This window comes from Sander vitreus, chromosome 18 (genome assembly GCF_031162955.1).
Source record: "Sander vitreus isolate 19-12246 chromosome 18, sanVit1, whole genome shotgun sequence".
Taxonomy (NCBI): Eukaryota; Metazoa; Chordata; class Actinopteri; order Perciformes; family Percidae; genus Sander; species Sander vitreus.
Window position 1 is genome coordinate 15589831 of NC_135872.1, and position 19346 is coordinate 15609176.

General features: G+C 39.9%; 3 protein-coding genes and 3 non-coding genes across 15 annotated transcripts in view; 5 read left to right on the top strand and 1 right to left on the bottom strand.

The window, feature by feature from the left end:
* The first annotated feature begins 131 nt into the window (after positions 1-131).
* LOC144533243 (SH3 domain-binding glutamic acid-rich-like protein 3) lies at positions 132-1776 on the top strand. The gene is made up of 3 exons (XM_078274483.1): positions 132-299; positions 621-788; positions 1502-1776. The coding sequence occupies exons 1-3, from the start codon at positions 255-257 to the stop codon at positions 1562-1564; spliced, it is 276 nt and encodes a 91-aa protein (XP_078130609.1). The 5' UTR covers positions 132-254; the 3' UTR covers positions 1565-1776.
* A 1271-nt stretch (positions 1777-3047) lies between these two features.
* On the top strand, positions 3048-5921 carry rps12 (ribosomal protein S12). Its single transcript, XM_078274482.1, has 6 exons — positions 3048-3110; positions 3235-3282; positions 4157-4273; positions 4479-4581; positions 4985-5086; positions 5839-5921. The coding sequence occupies exons 2-6, from the start codon at positions 3269-3271 to the stop codon at positions 5899-5901; spliced, it is 399 nt and encodes a 132-aa protein (XP_078130608.1). The 5' UTR covers positions 3048-3110; positions 3235-3268; the 3' UTR covers positions 5902-5921.
* Positions 3998-4074, top strand: LOC144533897 (small nucleolar RNA SNORD101). Its single transcript, XR_013503482.1, has one exon. It is a non-coding gene; the product is annotated as a small nucleolar RNA SNORD101 (small nucleolar RNA).
* LOC144533901 (small nucleolar RNA SNORD100) lies at positions 4324-4408 on the top strand. Its single transcript, XR_013503485.1, has one exon. It is a non-coding gene; the product is annotated as a small nucleolar RNA SNORD100 (small nucleolar RNA).
* LOC144533902 (small nucleolar RNA SNORD100) lies at positions 4769-4851 on the top strand. Its single transcript, XR_013503486.1, has one exon. It is a non-coding gene; the product is annotated as a small nucleolar RNA SNORD100 (small nucleolar RNA).
* A 2027-nt stretch (positions 5922-7948) lies between the features above and the next one.
* Positions 7949-19346, bottom strand: part of eya4 (EYA transcriptional coactivator and phosphatase 4) — a 46969-nt gene continuing 35571 nt past the window's right edge. For 7 of the 10 annotated variants that reach the window (XM_078275043.1, XM_078275049.1, XM_078275040.1 and 4 more), the window contains 9 exons: positions 18141-18277; positions 17812-17895; positions 14901-14990; positions 14306-14364; positions 13829-13989; positions 12851-12965; positions 12511-12632; positions 10369-10469; positions 7949-8815 (listed from right to left, as the gene is read on the bottom strand). In XM_078275043.1, the coding sequence (XP_078131169.1) occupies positions 8735-8815; positions 10369-10469; positions 12511-12632; positions 12851-12965; positions 13829-13989; positions 14306-14364; positions 14901-14990; positions 17812-17895; positions 18141-18277 (950 nt within the window). In that variant the 3' untranslated portion in view covers positions 7949-8734. Of the gene's footprint in view, positions 8816-10189; positions 10291-10368; positions 10470-12510; positions 12633-12850; positions 12966-13828; positions 13990-14305; positions 14365-14900; positions 14991-17811; positions 17896-18140; positions 18278-19346 lie in introns of all 10 variants that reach the window. The other 3 variants (XM_078275042.1, XM_078275041.1, XM_078275047.1) reach the window with 1 other exon arrangement.

Below are 19346 nucleotides of genomic sequence, written 5' to 3' on the forward strand. Positions count from 1 at the left end.
GTGTGTGTGTGTGTGTGTGTGTGTGTGTGTGTTTTGTGCTTTCACAATCGACATAGGCAGGCTACAACTGGAATGGCAGTCCCACAAGTGGGTGTGTCTATGGAGGCAGGTAAGCCGTGTCCAAACCTGCTCACCTTGTCTGCTGTTGCATCAAACCAGCTCCACATACCTGCATTTAGTATACTGGAACCTTCTGTATCTGCACTTCTCTCAATCTGTCTTTAGATCAAAGTGTTATTGCTAAAATAGCAGATATGCCGGTCATAGTGTTTTGTTCCAACGTGAGCGGTTCCCGAGAGGTACAGTATGCAGTCTTACCTGCTTCATTATTTTACTTCAAGTCATATTACATTGCCATATTGGTAACATTTAACAAAATATAAGGCATTTTGGATTCGGTACATCATACGTCATAGTACAGTCTGTAGACAAACTGTAGCTGCTCATTAATTCATTCAGGAATTTCCCCAGTGTGAGATTAATAAAGTTTATGTTATCTTAGGAATGCAAATGTTATTGCAAAAGAGAACTAGGTGTATAGTATAACCGTATAAGTCAAAGGGCTACACATTCATTTAATATTCTTGTGAATGTAACTAATGAAATACTCTCCTCTCTAGATAAAGACAAAACAGAACAAAATCTTTCATGTCCTGGATGGCAAGAAGATTGCCTACGAAACTGTCGACATTTCTGAGGATTCTAAAAAAAAGGATTTAATGAGGAACCTGGCAAAGAACTCGACTGCACTGCCTCCTCAAATATGCAATGGGAACAACTACTGTGGGGTAGGTCTCACACAATAACCTACAAAAGTAATAATAATGTGTATTGAAAATTTAACACTTTCTCAAAACTAATGGAATTCTAACTGAATGTAAATAATTTACACGCTTGCTGGAAAGAGGAAACAAAACTTTGGTAGTCTAGGGCGTTCAAACGGCAATTAAATACATTCGTACATACGTTTACAGTCTATTATACCACCCACATTGTTTTTTTACACACACACACACACACACACACACACACACACACACAAATGCATGCGTAAGTGCCCGCTCTACAAACACACACAGGTATGCTGGCACACACCCTAATCACTCCACCAACACACACAGTCCTGGTTGCTCCTGGCAGGTTTTGAGTCATTTGTCATTCCATTCAGATTTAGTTGTGACCTTATTTTTACAGTCTATAGTTTTGACAGAAAAGTTACTCTGGCTTTAGGAGGGCAACTTTGATCATTACATTTTATTCCCTCAAACATTATCATTTTTAGCCACACTAGCGGCATGGCTCTAGGGATGTAAATAATAGTCGACAACTATTGGATGGATTTACTTAAAATATTGTATAAATATTTATGTTCATGTTTAGAAGATTGTATAACATTCACAGCACATAGTCTCTACAATATATATACTGCTACTTTCTTTGTCTCTCTGCATCCCCTCCACCCCCAAATGCCTAACCCCCAACACCTTTTCTGTCTTGTCAGGACTATGATGCGTTTGACAGTGCAGTCGAGGAAGGAACTTTAGAGAAGTTTCTCAAACTCTAAAAGGAATGGAGACCTGCTATGGGACAACAATTAATCTATAAAATACTATATTAACATTTCTGTGTCCTTTTATTTGATTTGGTTATCAAGGAAATGTACATTTTTCATTTGCACTTGCCTTCTTTTCAGGGAAATCCTAATGAGAATTTTTGGAGTTGCACATCTGAACAGTTTGTATGATTAAAAATAAAAAAAATCTTGTTTGAACTCTACCTATTGCACTCATTAACATGAGTTTTTTATGTCTTATTTTTGTGAAAGGCGGGTATACTGTAAGTTGTATATACAGTATCTGCAGATTTGACAGTGAGGTGAGATCACAGTGTAATTGCAGTAATGTAAACATAATGTCTAAGAAACAATGATTATTGTGGCCAGCTAGGGTTTTTCTCTTGACCTAAGCGAGTCAAAGTGTCCATGGAGCTGTATTAGCAAATCAGATCGGAGCATCAGCATAGCAACAGATCACAATTAGTGTTACATCTGAAAGTGACACCAAACCTACACACAACCACACTTACAGTCATAACGGTCTAACCATGGTTGCCCTTAATACTGACTGAAATAACCACAAAATAATTGTAGGAACACTAACACAACAGTAACACTGCACTGTTGTAGGACTTTATATAAACTACAGAGTGTATTGAGGGCAGGGCTTGGCAACCAGAGGGTCATCGACTCAAGTCCCCTTACGGACAAAGTATGGAGTGTGGACTGGTAGCTGGAGCGGTGCCAATTCTGTGGCTCAGAGGTTAAGAGGGTTGGCTCTCAACCACAAAATTGTCAGTTCGATCCTGGCCTCCTCCGGCCAGAGGTCCAAGTGTCCTTGAGCAAGACATTAAATCCAATTTCTACTTGGAAGCTATGTGGCTGTCCACTTCTACTAATGCTTAGATGGGTTAAATGCAGAGATTGAATTTCACTACATTGTACTGTATGATTGTATGTGACGAATGATAAAGTTTCTTCTTGAGCAAGGCACCAGCCCCCACAAACTGCTTGGGGCGCCTTCACTGGCCACTACATCCATGCTCCATTAGTGCATGTATAGGTCCTGTTTGTGCATGTGTGTGTATTTTGGGCCTCTGTGTAATGTGGAATAACAACACAGTAAAATGTTTTTCCATGAAGTAAGTCTGACATAATTTCATTTAGCCTATAGTTTAAAATTAACATTGATAGATTGAAAAAGTTAATACTTAGTAGGTCAATTCAGGCACTAGAGAGTAGGGATTTTAGCACTTGTGCTTTGTTTCTGTCATTGTGAAAGGAAGAATAAATAACCTAGTCTCCTAATATTGAGTTGAAAAAAATACATTTATTTTGCATTATTTTACTCTTTCATAGTTAATTACATGTGTTGCCTCTATTTATTCATATGATTATATTATGGTTATTTTATGGTTTGTGTAATTTTGAACATTGAAACTACAACAGGCGCCACTTGGACACCACTGTATGGCACAGATGGGGCCTGGTGCTATGAAAGCAATGTCGCAAGTTTATGACGTCCTCTTTTACCGCTACCCGAGAGTAGGATAGGGTACGTTTCTCCGGCTACAGGCACAATCCAAAGGATTATTCAAACATCTTAATATATACATGCATCACTATGAGCTATTTGCAATGTTTAATGACTCTTCTTTCATATCTGTTCTTTATTGCAGAACTTGTAAGCCTACCATCCATCTTTAATCAACAATGGCCGAGGAAGGGTGAGCATGACGCTTTTATCTGCCGCTAGCCTACACAGTGAAAATCGGAATATCTAACAAAGAAATGGGAGCTGACTTTTTGTGAAAAGTGGTGATGGCAGTGCTCTAATTTTAAATTATGTTGGTTTGTTGCGTACAATGACTGGTAGGGTGACTAACGTTAGGTGTAGACTGTTGTTTTGCATGAGCTAATGCTAGCTTAATGTTAGCAGAGTTGCATGTAACGTAAAACCGGGCAATACGCAGTTATCAAGTGTGGGGACGTATTTAAAACTCATAAAGTTGAGCGTCCGTGTGCTTGCTCTACTCTTACGTCAATTTAAACAAGCATTGCATTTGTGATTTCACATGAACAAAGTCAGTGGCTGCAATAATGTTCTATGAAACGTAGCAAAACTGGTTCCCACTTTGAAGCAGTAACTGTTAACCTGAATTTAGAAGTACTAACGTTATCGCTGAAAGAGCTCAAAGCACTATAATGTAATAGCGCATGCAAATTTGATTAAGGTAAATGTTAAATGTCACACCAGTTGGACAGATGTCAGTTTATGTGCTGTGTGCTAAACACAACACAAGCAGTCTGAGAAACTAATTTGATAACACACGCAGTTTAGATAAATGAACATAACATCTTAACACAATGCTAGATTTGTCATCCCACTGATCTTGAAAGGTTGGCTGTTCTGAGGAATACAATCTGTTTAACTGAGCTCTCTGGTGCTTGATGACTTTACTTTCTTTTGTCGGATACCCCTTCACTCAACAATGAGTGAGATCCTCAGTCTGACACCCTGGAAGCTCTACTGGAATCCACTAACTTGTCATGCCTATTTTGGTAAAACTTCATAAAAACATGTAAGCCTGTTTTTGATAGCGTCGCTGCTGGAGGTGTGATGGATGTCAACACTGCTCTCCCTGAAGTGCTTAAGACCGCTCTCATTCACGATGGCCTCGCCCGTGGTATCCGTGAGGCTGCCAAGGCCCTGGACAAGTATGTTTTAATTTTTACTTCATCAATATTTTCATTTGTCCTTTAGGAGGTGTATCACTGATGATATTGTGGCTCCCTCTACTGAAATCTTATGTGGAAGCCTGCCATTGTTACCCAATTTCTGTCTGAGATGTGCCGTCAAATTCTGAAATGCACAAAATGGTGAATGAGCCCTTACTGCGAGTTAATTAGTGTTGTTTTGCAGGCGTCAAGCCCATCTCTGCGCCCTTGCAGGCAACTGCGATGAGCCCACCTACGTCAAGCTGGTGGAGGCCCTCTGTGCTGAGCATCAGATCAACCTGATTAAGGTAATGAGCCTGCTCTTGAGCAGACTGATTTAGTATCAGGTGTGGGGGACATGCATACTGCCAAATTCACATGGAATAAAATTAAATCTTTGGTGAGATATGAAGTAGTCATGTTTGACTTCCAGTGCTGTTGTTTCAGATGTGTCTTTTGCACTGGAAGTGGTCTAAAAGGTAGCATGATTTGCAATGTAATTCTGATGATGATTTGGCTCCCTCTACTGAATACTATGAGGAGTTTGCCACTGTTACCCAATTTCTGTCTGAGATACAGCCAAGAGTTCCCACACTGCTGTTTTATTTTGCTGCACAAGTATTGTTTAAAAACTGAAAGTAATTGTGACCACATTTTAGTGACCATGTTAATCAGGTGACACATTTTAAAAGACTTAAAACTTTATTGCAGGTTGATGACAACAAGAAGCTCGGCGAGTGGGTCGGTCTGTGCAAGATCGACCGCGAGGGCAAACCCCGCAAGGTTGTGGGCTGCAGCTGTGTCGTTGTCAAGGTAAGTGATCTTTTGCAAGGTTTTTCGAAGTGCCTTCGATAATATTTTGATGAAACGCGTTGCTGTTGAGACTAGATCTGCCAGTCAAGTGCAGTTGCTGTGCCTCGTGCCATGCAGCTGTTAATTTTTGGCTAGATGACAGCCAGGGTACGAGCCCCGTCGTCTACCTGTGATGTCTGGGGTCCCTAAGAATGGCTACAAATAGTAACGCGTGACAGCAAGTGCCATGATTGATGGGTCATTACGGTGATTCATCTTTCAAACTCTGCTGTCTGGCTATATTTCTTTCAATTAACATCAGTCTATTTTTATTTCTTGTTCTCAAAGATGTAAGATGGTGATGATGCACAAAAGAATATTTCCACATTATTTTTATGGGCCCGCTATTAAACATGGTATTTTTTGTTTCTGTTGACTCTTTGCTGACATTTGTGATGGTCAAATGAAGCTTTGCGAACCACTGACTTTATTTTGAGCTCACTAGGTGGCGCTCTCTGTTCAATAAAGGGTTAAACACACTGAATTGCCATTCCTTTAACCTTTTTTCTTTGAACAGAGCGCCATCTAGTGAGCTCAGAAAATAAAGAGTGGTTCTCAAAGCTTCATTTGACTATCACTAGCTGACATGTCGCATTACATTTTGGTTGACATGACACGGACGCTGCTTAATTGGCCAGTAATCTTGCCTGAGCTGTAATTTAGAGCTTTGAAGTCTCTAACCTGCTCATGTCAAACTATATTTCTGTCTACAGGACTATGGCAAGGAGTCTCAGGCCAAGGATGTGATTGAGGAATACTTCAAAAGCAAGAAATAAAATGTCAAAGTGGAAATGGAGCAGTTGTCTGAATGTTCTTTATTCCTCTTTGGATATTTAACTGACAACAAGCAAGTCAACTAATCCAACTGGCAGTCACTATAAAATGTCAAGATGTTACTGTACTCGGCTTGTTTGCAAAACTTAAAATGTGTTGTCTGTACAGTTCATGGTGGTAAACATCAGCAATAAAAAGTGCCACTAAAGGGTGTTGAGCTCAAATCGACAAAATTGTGGAACGTCTGGGTGTTTGATTTATAAAATGTGTGCTTCACCATTAGCTAATGGGAAATACTGACATTTTTAATAAAATGCAGCACATTAGATTTGGTCATCTGAATTTTGATCAGTTATACATTTCATTAGGGAAGACGAGCTGCATAGGCTTTTGGATACGTTTTCACCTTTGTATCTACATAGACATTTCTGAATAAGACGGTAAGGCATAACACATGACATCCTCAATTCTCCATCCCACATGATTTAAAAAATCCAGAAATAAAGACTTTAAAAATTGAATTGTCTCAAAAACATACAACACTGCCTTTTCAAGTTTAAATTATTTACATGTTTCTGATGAAGACTGCGTTGTGTTGCGATTGTTCTACCACTAGGAAGGAAACACGTGTGAAAGTGTGTCTCCCCGTTAGGAATGCATTTACTCATGAGGCACAGCAGCAAAACTTGATTCAAATCTCCAGACATGCCTATAATTAATTTACCTAGCGTGTGTCGTTTATTGTGTCGGAGAGAGCGCACGTCAGACAGATGTGCTCGGACTGAAAATTGACAGACCAGGGCTTGTAAACCACAAGCCATGGCTGGAGTGATGTGCCCATGCAGTGCTCGACCACAAAGTTCCTGTACAGAGAAGTTTTTTTGCACCCATCTCTGCGCCCTTGCAGGCACCTGTGATGAGCCCACCTACGTCAAGTTGGTGGAGGCCCTCTGTGCTGAGCATCAGATCAACCTGATTAAGGTAATGAGCCTGCTCATGACATCTTTACATTAGTGGCCCTGTTTTACAAGTTAAAAGAGGCTGTTCAATTTTATTTCAGGTTGATAACGAGAATCCTGGCAAATGGGTCGGTCTGTGCAAGATCGTGAGGGCAAACCCCGCAAGGTTTGGGTTGCAGCTGTGTCGTCGTCGGTGTAAATGATCTGTTGCAGGGTTTTCAAAGTGCCTTTAAACATTTTGTTGAAACAGATTTCTATTGAGACTAGATCTGCCAGTCAAGTGCAGTTGCTGTGCCTCGTGCCATGCAGCTGTTGTTGATAATTCTTGGCTAGATGACAGCCAGGGTACGAGCCCCGTCATCTACATGTGGTGTCTGGGGTACCTTAGAATGGCTACAAATAGTAACACATGACAGCAAGCACCATGATTAAAGGTATTACTGTAATTAATCTCTTAAACTCTACTGTGTCTGCTGTTTTTTTCAAATCAACATACCTCTATTTAAACGGGGCCCCTTTTTATTTAGTTTCTAAATAACCACAACCACAAAACGTTACTTTTGGCCAGGAATATACAAGCTCATCTCAAACTGTATTCCTCTGTCTACAGTAGGCTACTATGGCAAGGAGTCTCAAGCCAAGGTTGTGATTAAGGATTGGCTAGCAATAAAAGCAATACAATGAAGCAGTTGTCTGAAGTGTCCCCTCTTTGGATATATAACTGGCCGTTACTATATAATTGTGGTCTCTTTAGATATGTGACTGTATTTAAGCTTGCAAAACTTAATGTGTACAATGCACAATTCATGGTGGTTAAAGTCTGTAAAAGTGCCACGGAAGTGATTGAGCTCAAATTGTAGGAGGACACGTTTGTGGGATGTCTGATTACTCACAACTACTAATATAACCATTACCATCAGACATTTCTGTCTAAGTAATTCTGATTTATAAAATGTGTGCTTTACCATTAGCTAACAGGAAACATTGACTTTTTTAACATATGCAGCCCTACATTAATTATTTTTGGTTATAATCTGAAGTTAGTCAGTTAAAAATGTAATTAAGGAAAAACAAGATGCAAAGGTAATTTGGATAAGTTTTCTCCTTTATATCTACATACATAGACATTTCTGAATAAAGAAAAGACATTCAAACACATTAAGGCACAACACATCATGACGCACATCCTCAGTTCTCCCCGCCCAAACAATTACAAAAATCCAGAGAAAAAAACAAACAAAAAAGACCCCAAAAATTTCCTTTCCTTGACAAAAACATCCACCACTGCCCTTTAAGTTTATTGTAAATAATTTACACAAGTTTCTGGTGCAGTCTGCATTGTGTTGTGATTATACCACCAGGAAGAAAACACTTTTAAAAAAAAGCATTTGTTATCCCCGCACACACATTGCCTGTACAGAGAAGCCCTCGTTGTTTGAAGATAGTTTGTCCCAGGTGACCCACAACAGGACTGATACTAGTCTGGGCTGGTTGGCCCAGAGCAAACCAAACATCAAGGAGTTTCCCAAAAAACATCCTCCCAGGCCAAGGGAGGTCTTAAGCCTTTCCAGGGTTTTAGTCTGCTACAGCTGCAAGGACAGTAGACAGGGGTTTTTCACAGCGGTCCGTTCCCAGTATTGGGGTAGCTGGGTAGTTGAGTCACCTCTGATTTTCTATACCTCCTTTTAACCTCTCCTTTGCTTCTTAAGACCGTTCAGAGTTTGTAAATCCAGACGTTCAAAAAGACAAGACAAAAAGGAGAAAAAAAAATCACAAAAACAATTGCAGTGTATTGTTTGTTCTTAAATAGTTATACAAAAGAAGGGGGCTGACCATGTCCACGGTAACATTGCATGAGTCCATATTGCTATAATAGTTACAGGTACTCAAACTCCAGTGCTTGGTGTAGTGCCAGCAGGTCAGAGTGACTGGATATCCTCCAGAAAGGCATGTTGTGCTGCAGAATAAACACACACACACACCATTAAAACCAGCCGTACTGTTTCCGTATCTGCACACCGCCACCTTAAGTCATGCTAGCTACACTACAGTAGCTTGTTGCTGCTTGCTTTGCAAAAGCACTGCAAACAAAATCCATGCAATCCTAAGGCTCGAAGGAAGAGCTCAGCATTTTGGGAAATACGCTTATCTGCTTTCGTCCTGAGACTTAATGTAGATGAGAAGATCAATACTGCTCATATCTGCCAGTTCAATAAGGCTACAGCCCGCAGCTCTTAGCTTAGCATAAAGACTGGAAATGGAAAAACCATTAGCTGGGCTCCGTCCAAAGATATAAAAATAGTACACCTAAAAACACATCTAAAGCTAACATCTTATTTCTTGTTTGTTTTAATCCATACAAAAGTGTAAAAATGACAATTTGTGGTTTCACAAGGGACAACAAGCTTAAACTAAGCCAACCAGCTCTTGTCTTCACCATGAGGTTGCCAGGCAACCAGAATAACTTCGATGGCATATAGCTCCCCGTACAAACGTCCAGTTGTTTTCACACTGCGGTTTTTGTTTTAATTAAACAAATGATGTATACTGTGTTAATTAGTGGGCTTTAAAGACAATGGTAAGCTGATTTTGTTACATTTGTTTCCCCCCTGCTTCCAGCCTTTATGCTAAGCTAACTGTCTGTAGCATTATGTTTAAGGGAAAGATAAGAGTGGTATCAATCTTTTCATCCAACTCTCAGCAAGAAAGCCAATATGCATTTCCCATAATGTCAAACTATTTTTTTCACAATCCCAGCACCCAGCATTATGAATGAAACCCAAAGCTGGAGAAGAGATGGGATTTATATTCACACTTAAGGAAATATGTCCTAGCACTACTTGTCTTTTTTGTGATTTAACTCTGCTTTTCTCTTCCATAAACTACTGTATCAATGAAAAATAAGATTCCACACACCACTGGAAAAAAACTTTATTGCTCTCAACATATGAGATTGTTCAAAGCTTAATCACTGTATACATTTTGGCCGCCATTCTTTTTCAATGTCAAACGTGACACAAATCAAAATGAGCGAGGAAGTAAATTATGAAAATGTGGCTGCAGGTGGCTCCCAAATTTAGTATATTTGTCTTTCAAACGTAGGTGCAAAATGTACAACATTAGCCAAGCCTCAATCTCAAATTTTCACCCTGAAAGTTGCAATCAAAAGTCTCCTGTCACTCCATAGTGATGGGGGGGGGAAGCAACAGCAAGTAGAACAGAAAAAAAGTAAACAACCAACACAAATCCTCTACAGCAAAGAAAGGCAGGCTTCGTCCAATCAGAGCTCACACTGTGTGGAGTAGGTGGGGTCACAGTGAGGGTCCATTACCTTTTTGGCCGCCTGCTCCTCTTCCACACCGTCCCCAATTACAACATACACTACTTTCCTGCCAAACCTTTGCATTATGCGTTCAAAGCAACTCTCTTTTCCTGCAAAAAAACAAATAAACAAGGGGGAGGAAGGAGGGTCACAAGGTCAGAGGGGTCAAAGTTCAGAAGTTTGTTTACCTGGCTGGCTGCATGCTCTTCATCCTTCCCATCGCCAATCACAACATATGTAATGTTAGTGCCAAAGCGGGAGACTATACGCTCAAAACAGCTCTCTTTGCCTGGAGACAAACAAATGGCTTTCACAGGTTTTTCTTTTGTTGTGTAGATGGGAATAAAACACATGAAGAGGCAGAGCTGTCTGCATCTCACTCTCACACACACACACACACACACACACACACACACACACACACACACACACACACACACACACACAAATTATCCCATGACAGATAGTTAATTATAATAGTAATTAATCTTGACATGCACATGGTGCATACTGAGAGGTACTTCAATTCAGAAGAATACAATAAATCTGGTTGCCACGACAACTCGAAAAGCAAACGTGGTTGTGAGTCAGAAGTCACACCCCTTGTTAACCTTTAGCCTTCTTCCTGTACAACATACACAATGCTAATTGCATATAGAGTCATTCCAAATGCATAGTAATGTCTCCATGAGCTTCTGGGATATGGCATCTGACCTGAAACACTTATGCAGTCTGCTTGTGTCTTAAACCTCCGGTGGTTGTCATGGTCACCACATTGCTACGTCCATTTGAATCAAGGCACCGTGGCGTTGAACTGGGTGTAACATAAGCTCACAAACACACACTTGGCTTTGAGTTTTCTTTCCTGAATGTTTTGGCTCTTTAATCTGAGTTGTTTTGTTTCCTTTGTTCAGATTGTAAGGTTAAATACGATTTAGTGTTGGCCACAGCAGTTGCGGTACATTGCCGTAACCGGCTGAGGTTCAGGCTAATGGAGTCCATTCAGAATATGGGCATCCGGCCTGGAAGATCCCACGAGTGTCCGTGTTGTTCAAGGCCAGATCAGAACCAAATGTGAGTTGAGTATAATGATGATAATGAATATAATGTTGTTTAGGTCAGTGTGAGCTGGGGATTAAACATGGCATATTAAAGACCCTGCACACCCACAAAGGTGCTTTCAATTGTTCTGGCTGATTAGACTTCTGCTCAGGTAGAAATTGGGTGGAGCTCTGCTGGAATAATATAAGGTCACCAACGTTATGAACCAATGAGAATAACGAGGGTTTAACTTCCCTAACACCTAATGGGCCAGTCAGAGAGATATCATTCAAGCTCAGTCTCTGATGAAGAGCTCTGATCAGGCTAAATAAGTAAAACACCTGTGTGTGTGTGTGTGTGTGTGTGTGTGTGTGTGTGTGTGTGTGTGTGTGTTTTCTTTATCTACAATCTACCACATGTAAAAATGTGGTTGTTTAACACAGCCGTTACTGTTGTGCCACATCAGTGACATTTAAGCAATTGTCAACACAGTAAATCATTACAATCAGGGGATGTATGAGGTCCGATGCTGTAGCAAAGAGGCTGGCTGCACAAGTTTGCATTACTTCCAGTTATATTATGTTTTTTAATCACAAACCCAATGCCACTTTGGGATAGTGGAAGTCTTTACATTTACAATGCAAAAGTATACATTTCACATAGCTTAATTATATTCACTGCACATAGAAATTTATATAAAAAAACACAAACTGTCACATATTGTGATCAATCTTAAGTTGTAAATGCCCAATGTTCACAGTGCACTTGTTAATAAATACCATTATTATTAGTACTTGATAGCCTCTTGCTCAAGGTGTGTGTGTTTGTTTGGCCAAGTTGTAACCAGCATGATCTGCTGATTTAATGTGAATTGGTTTCTCTCTCTCTCTCTCTCTCTCTCTCTCTCTCTCTCTCTCTCTCTCTCTCTCTCTCTCTCTCTCTCTCTCTCTCTCTCTCTCTCTCTCTCTCTCTCTCTCTCTCTCTCTCTCTCTCTCTCTCTCTCTCTCTCTCTCTCTCTCTCTCTCCAAACATTCCCAATCAGCCGTTCGTTGAACCTTAGCCCAACTAAAGCAATATGTTTAATATCATAACAAGAAACAGGATATCAGTAACATATGGAATAGGTGAAGAATCATCAAAATAGCATAACCAGCTAAATAAATGTGCCCTTTGAACTGTTAAAATACCATAAATCAAATATATAGCCAGTTCCACATTAAATAATTACCATATGAGATTATTATTTAGAATGTATGTAACGTGTGTGCGCAAGAGTGTATGTGCCTTACCTATTTTTGTTGCACTGTAAATGTTCTCAATGGGGAAAACAGATCCCAGACTATATAAGAGAACTTTAGCCAGCGCTGGTATGAGCTGCGTTGTGGTCACCAACACGTTTACACAGTTACTCCTGTGGGACACAGACGGAGAGCAGAGCGTATTATGTAAAGGAAGGATAGATGAACGGATCGATAGAGGGATGAATGGATCATGGGTTAATGTCCTTTGATGCTGAATATGGATTAGTTCCCACGCTCTAAATCTCAACCTTATTAATTAACGGAGGGGAGGACTAGGAGAGTGATAACAGTCTCTGTGAAAGAATGAATAAATGTAACAAAGTGGCACCTGGAGCTGATGATGGACAGGGACTTGAGTGCGTGGGTGAGCCAGGAGTCAGTCAGAGCCTCCACCTCTGCTCTGAGCTGCAGCCAGGCGTCTCTTTTAGCAGGACCGAGCAGACCTAAAACCCAGTATGACCTTAGTAAACCCTCACAGCATCAGGCCTCACACACAGCAGGAAAGGTAAAGACACAATAAGCAAAGTCCTCTAGGGTTAGACCCACATAAAGTCGTTATGTGGGCCTTTTAATGTAATATTGGCTTAGGTGTTATCTATTACAAACTGTAATGATGAAGTTTTAGTTTCCTCACATATTTAATTTGTGCTTAATGGCTGTTATATTTGTACAAAGCTGCCAAACCTCATTTACAGAAGCCTTAATGTAAATAAACACTTTTAGAATAGTTTCTACTAAATAAATGTCAGGAGAAAACACTAAATATATTTTACATTTTTTCCTGAAATTGGCAAAATAAAAATGATTACTGTATTGTGAATTAGCTAAAATATCAGCCGACAGCAGTTGTGTTATTTATATTTGCTTTCATGAACCCATATTGATCAAAAAAGAAATAAAACCCTATATACAGTAGTTTGCTGTTTTTTTATGAAGATTGACTGGATTCTTTATTATATTCATGTGCAGTATGCCTATATACTGTATGCATCTTATATACCGGATGTTATTGTCCACTAGAATTTATTTATTACTTGTCTTCAGAATGTGGCTTCCAATTCCAGGTTTTTAATCTCTTTTTTTCAGCTATAGTATCAGATACATTTAACATTATTTTATTAGAAGTATTATACCCTGCTGCCTCTGTCCAGAATATATGAAAAACATGAAACAAGCTTATTATTTTAATACATTTTTGGAATCTTTTCAGACACAACTTTAATCTGCAGTTTAACAACTCCTTCCCCTCTCTGTCACCCTCTGGTCTGTCCCTGGTGTCCAGCAAACTCCCGTCAGATTGGCTTACCCCCCACATTGTTTTTGTACGTGCTATACAACTCTTTGACTCGTCGGTAGCGGAAGGCCAGTTTCCTCATCCAGTCGACCCCACCGCGGACCCCCGTAGCCAGGCACAGGTTGGCGCTGGTTGCAGCTGCATGGAAGCCATCAGTTGCAAAACTGTAAGTACTGTCAATAATAACGATATGTTTTATTTAAAAAATCTGCTCTGGTAGAACAAAAAGATCAAATGGTTATTTTCATTATTCAGTACTATAAACATAACCGTACTTGTAAGAATACAATTCATTAGTACCTTTAAAATGCAAAGAAAAAGATATACATTTGACTATTTTTAATAAATTAATATATTGCATCCTTAAAATATGATACCTACTTTAAGAGCCAAACAACAGAAAACAAATACTGTAATTTGTGAATGATTATCCTATGAATAACAAACAATTAAATAACATCAACACTGTTGACATTGTACAATTCTTACCTTAAGTCCTGGCCATTGTCGTCTGATGACACATCATCAATATGTACCTGATCACACTCCTGTGCAAATTTTAAGTGTTACAGCAGCAAAAGTACAAAAACAGATGCATAGATTAGACACTTAAAAAAAATGTGTATGCTATATGAGCATTTAATATATACAAATGAAGCATGAAATATCTAAAATAAAAAGGTACTAATACCATACACAGCAACACAACATACATAGTAACTATAAACTGTATTAAGTAGTACTGTATTCTGTATAGATAGATTTCCAATGCATAAATGCATAAATCCATTTACCATAAACATTCATACCAAAACAGCATGTACTAAAATTATAATATAAACATGGTGCAGCCCTGACATTAAGTGGTGTGTTACATCACTTTACACCACTAGAAGGCAGTAGTAGTATTTAACTGAATGACAGATGCCTGGCTTAAAAAAAAAAAAAAAAAAAACTTAAGTTCTTATTGTTGTGCTTTGTGCAAAATTTGAATAATGTGCAAGAAAAAACTCCAAGCCTTTCAACATGCCCTTGACTAATTTAAAATGTGTCTTTTTGTAAGTGCCAGTCTGATGTGTCTCACCTCCAGGTCATTAAAGAATAAGTGTGTGTCAGCCAAGTTGAAGATCATCTCTTCCATCCTCAGACCCAGTGTTACCGCCATGGGAGGGTCCTAATGGAAGAGGTAGATAATAACAACATTATCATCATGACATCACCATTATAACAAATTATTGTCTTATCCGAGAGACATTACTTCCTCTTATCTCAGAAACCATTTCAGTTTTTACACACATCCTTTTTTCCCAATTCACTTCTCTGTCTCCCCACCCCTACTTTTAGAGTTGGTACGCTCCACTCATCACAGCAGATGCTGACAGACAGGTTGCACTTGTTCTGTCCCATCAACATTCCTCATGCTTGGTGGTGGTGGGTGTGGGTGTTTGGGGGGGGGGGGAGGGGAGAAGAGTGTGTGTCTTCATGTGTGTATTGCAGAGAGTAGGCACCCTCAAAGGGAGACGCTGGAGTGTATGTGGTGTGTGTGTGCGTGCCCGTGTGCGCCTGGGGCTCAGCTGCAAAAAACATCTTCTGTGATAGGTCAGCAAGGGATGACAGCTTGGCGCGCGATTCGCTGACACCGTCAGACGACCAGAATAGAAAGAAACTAACGGGATGAGAGTGAAAGTGAGCGAAAGTGTGTAGAGCTCTTCAAAACTTGACAGTTGCTAATAGTGATAGCAGGAATTTTGCCTGTATTTCTTTCCCTGCTCCCCTGTCAATCAAAGAGACAAGAGGCACTTAGGTTAGTCTCTCAGGTAATGATTATGTTGGCTGAGAGCCAAAGGAGAGTTGTGTTGAAACATTAATGGCTGAAATGTGTTTATTCCCTTTGAGGGGAGGAATTCAGCTGTTGCTTTGGGCTCCAGAAAGGCTGAGGCGGCTTGTTTTTGTAATATTTTGCCAGAGTTCAATCAATCCCAGAGAATTGCAAATATTACTTTGGCCTGATGATGTGAACGTGGTTATAATAACTCTGTGTGTGTATGTATATATATATATTAAAAAGTTAAACTTAGAGCAGATATACCCTCAAAGCCCGTAGGAGAAGGGTACTTGGTTGCTATGTCAACAGTGTAAAACCTATTTTGGGCAAGGTGTGAACAGGCACAGCTGCCACTATATTCCTTGAGGGCAGCAGCAGCAACTATAGTGAAAAAAATGCTTCTACAATTACTTTGATACAAAATTATTTTGATACAAAACATAACACATTAGTAGAGATTGATAACATTTAATTCATTATTTTTTGGAAAATAGGAGAAATGCTTTCTAAGCCAAGACTAAGTTTGTAATATTATCCTTTGGTATTCAGTATTTCTCTACTATAAAAACAATGCGCACGCACGCACACACACACACACACACACACACACACACACACACACACACACACACACACACACACACACACACACACACACACACACACAGCAATTTACAACTCACCAGGGCCTTTCTTTTACCCATTAAATCCCAATTGCCATTAAGCATTAAATTCCACGACTGCAGAGCAACTAGGAAGTACATCAGTGCCCACAAAACCCTATCTGTAAAACGCCTCCTATGGCTCTATGCAAGTCTGGCTCCAAATGGTGTGTGTGTGCCGTGCCAGCTTTTGTTTGACTGCCAAACATGAATATCAGAATGGACTCTGAAGGCTGCAGAGTTGGACGAAAAGCCTGTACAGGCAGGCTGGTGGCTTACACCAGTGCCCACAGGAAACGGCATCACCCAATAAAAATCTGTAGCCTTGGCCACATAGGATGATCCCAGATCAGAGCCGGGAACGAATAAAACAGTGTAGCTTTTAGGTGAGAAGGCGAGACCACCAAATTAATTCAAAATGAAGATTGGAATAAACATCAGTCCAAGTCAAAAATAGCATGTTCAATTATGATTAAAATAATGTAAGCAATAGCAATTATTAATGGCTTTTTGTTTTGTATTTTTAATATGTAGTGCATCCAAAGATTTTTTATTCATCATAAATTGACCATAACATTAGTAGTTGATGTAATGTTGATATTATATACTGAGGGAAGTTTATTCGAATGGTGTGCTCATTGTGAGTTGCATTTTTATAAAAGTCACATTTAGAGATTAAACAAGTCCTCTCAAAAGAAAGGGTGTGGGTTTGGTTTCAGAGGCATATTATCAATGCACTACCCCTACTTAAAATCACATTTAGTTTCATTGGCAGATAATCTTGTATTTTTACCTTTACAAAATACAAAGTGTTTCTGTAATGCCTTATCTTTGTTCATCCTTTTAGGAGATTATCATGTCAGGTGGACATACTTCTTTTCACCCCTGAATAGTTTTTTTTAGCTCTTCCTGACAAGTTGCACACTGCCCAACAACCTCCACCAATCACAGGGCATGGTAGTCTGTGAGGCAAAGCCTGGGGCCAAAGAGTCCACGGACCACTCACTGCAGGATTACTTGTAAAGCTTATTGCTGTAAGATCACGGTAATAACTGAAGGTGAAGCAGATATGGATATCAGCAATATTATCAACTCCTCCCTTGTCTCAGTTGGATTTTGGCAGCTGGACAGTCAGAGTGCACTGTTTAGAGAGCAAATTAAACTGAAACTGTAAAAGTCAGGGGGACATGTCCCCCCTATTACTAGTAAGAAAGTGCTTTCTTGGGTCAGTTAGTAACAGGATGACATATCATCCCTCCAAACTGCCTTGAAGGGTTTGTGTAATGAATCCAACATTTGGCCAATAGTGGTAATTTGTAAAATGTTGGAGCAAAGTGTGAAGATTCGTCATGCCTTCATTTAATCAAAATCAGATCGGTGTTGTCCCGGCTGTAACCTGGGATTCCATTTAGGCAGACAGAAAGAAAATGGATGGATAGACTGACATAGTGCTGGATGGCTATAGAAATTAAAACACAATAATAACAGAAGTCAAGACAGGATCTTACCTTGCCATATTTCTGTGCGTAGGAGCCTGTGAGTAGAGAGTGGAAGACGATGATTGTCTCGTCCAGATCCCACACAAACACCCTCTGGAGAACACAACAAGTGAGACAATGAAAGATGGTAATGTCCAGCTTTTTAGCCCATATGTGCGTTTATGCTCAACTGGACAGTGACATGGGTGGTCCTGCTCTCTATCATCTCTTATTTTGAGACTTCAGCAAACAGAGAGGATGACGATCATAGGGAATACCACATATCCATTGAGATTTGAATGGAATATTCAGTCTGTGCAGTAAGTGCTTTGTCAAGTGGGTATTTTTTGGTCCCTTACCTCCAGGTCACTATCAGGGGGAGGGGAGGGGTTGTTCTTACGGCCCCTGCCCCGGGACTTGGACCCCCCACTCCGGCAGGCTCTGTCATCCAGCTCTTTGATGGGCGTGGAGGGGCTCTGCACTGTATCAAAGTCCCCTGAGAGTGTATGCAAACACAGGCAGGGCTAAACATTTAAAATTTGCAAATCATCAAATGTGATCAAATGTCAGTCTCAAACTGCACAAGCAATCACAAACTATATGCACTGCATTAAAGCAACAGTAATGATGTGGCTTGAGCTGATCCCACAGGTGTTCTGGAGTATCCACTTCAAGAAAAGCGATAACTCAGACATTGTACAGTAAAAAGCCATGTAGTCAGGTTGAATAATTCAAGGTAATTGGCACAACATATCAACTTAAAGACTACCAAGGAACCTAAACAATAGTACCATTGGTATGCTGACTGATTCATGATAACATGCAATAGTAAAAGTTAAACAGAGGAGGGGGAAAGATGGAGCTGTGCAATAAATTTGAAAAGTTAAGTAATCTGATGCTTCTTGCAAAGATACAAACTTCTGCAGGAGCAAACATAACCACACACACATTTGTGTGCGCGTACACACACCCTCCTAATGCCATATGCTCCCACTGCTGTGTGGTAACTAGAACCAGACTCTAAGCTTCGGCGCTCATATTGTTATGTCTCAATCAGGGAGGGAGGGAGAGACCAAGAGAGAGGGGGTGGATAAAGACACAAAAAGTATGTGAGTGACAAAAGAAAACAGATACGAACTGTAACTCCAAGAGGAGAGAAACAAGAGAAATAGTGAGAATAGCAGCGAGAGGGAAAGTGCCAGTGACAGGAAGAATGATAAGCTCCTTTAATCAGCTTGCTGAATAACAGCCAAGATAAACCAAAGGAAAAATGGGAAAAAAAAGAAACAAAATTGAATACCAAGCCCAATTTCTGTACATATGGGTTTACTTGAGCTCTTTCTCATTTTGTTTTCTCTTCTCTTTCTCTGACGTGTCTACAAAAGTGCAATATTTAACATAACTTAACTCTAATCAAATTCTCTGAGGCTAATGTAAACATATGCCGATCCTCCAATTAGCGAGTGCGATGCCAGGTAACTATGGCTACAGTCTGAAGTTACTTCCTGTGCTTCATCATCGGTGAAAGCGAGTGTTGAACTCAGTTACCCAAACTGTGGTATTTT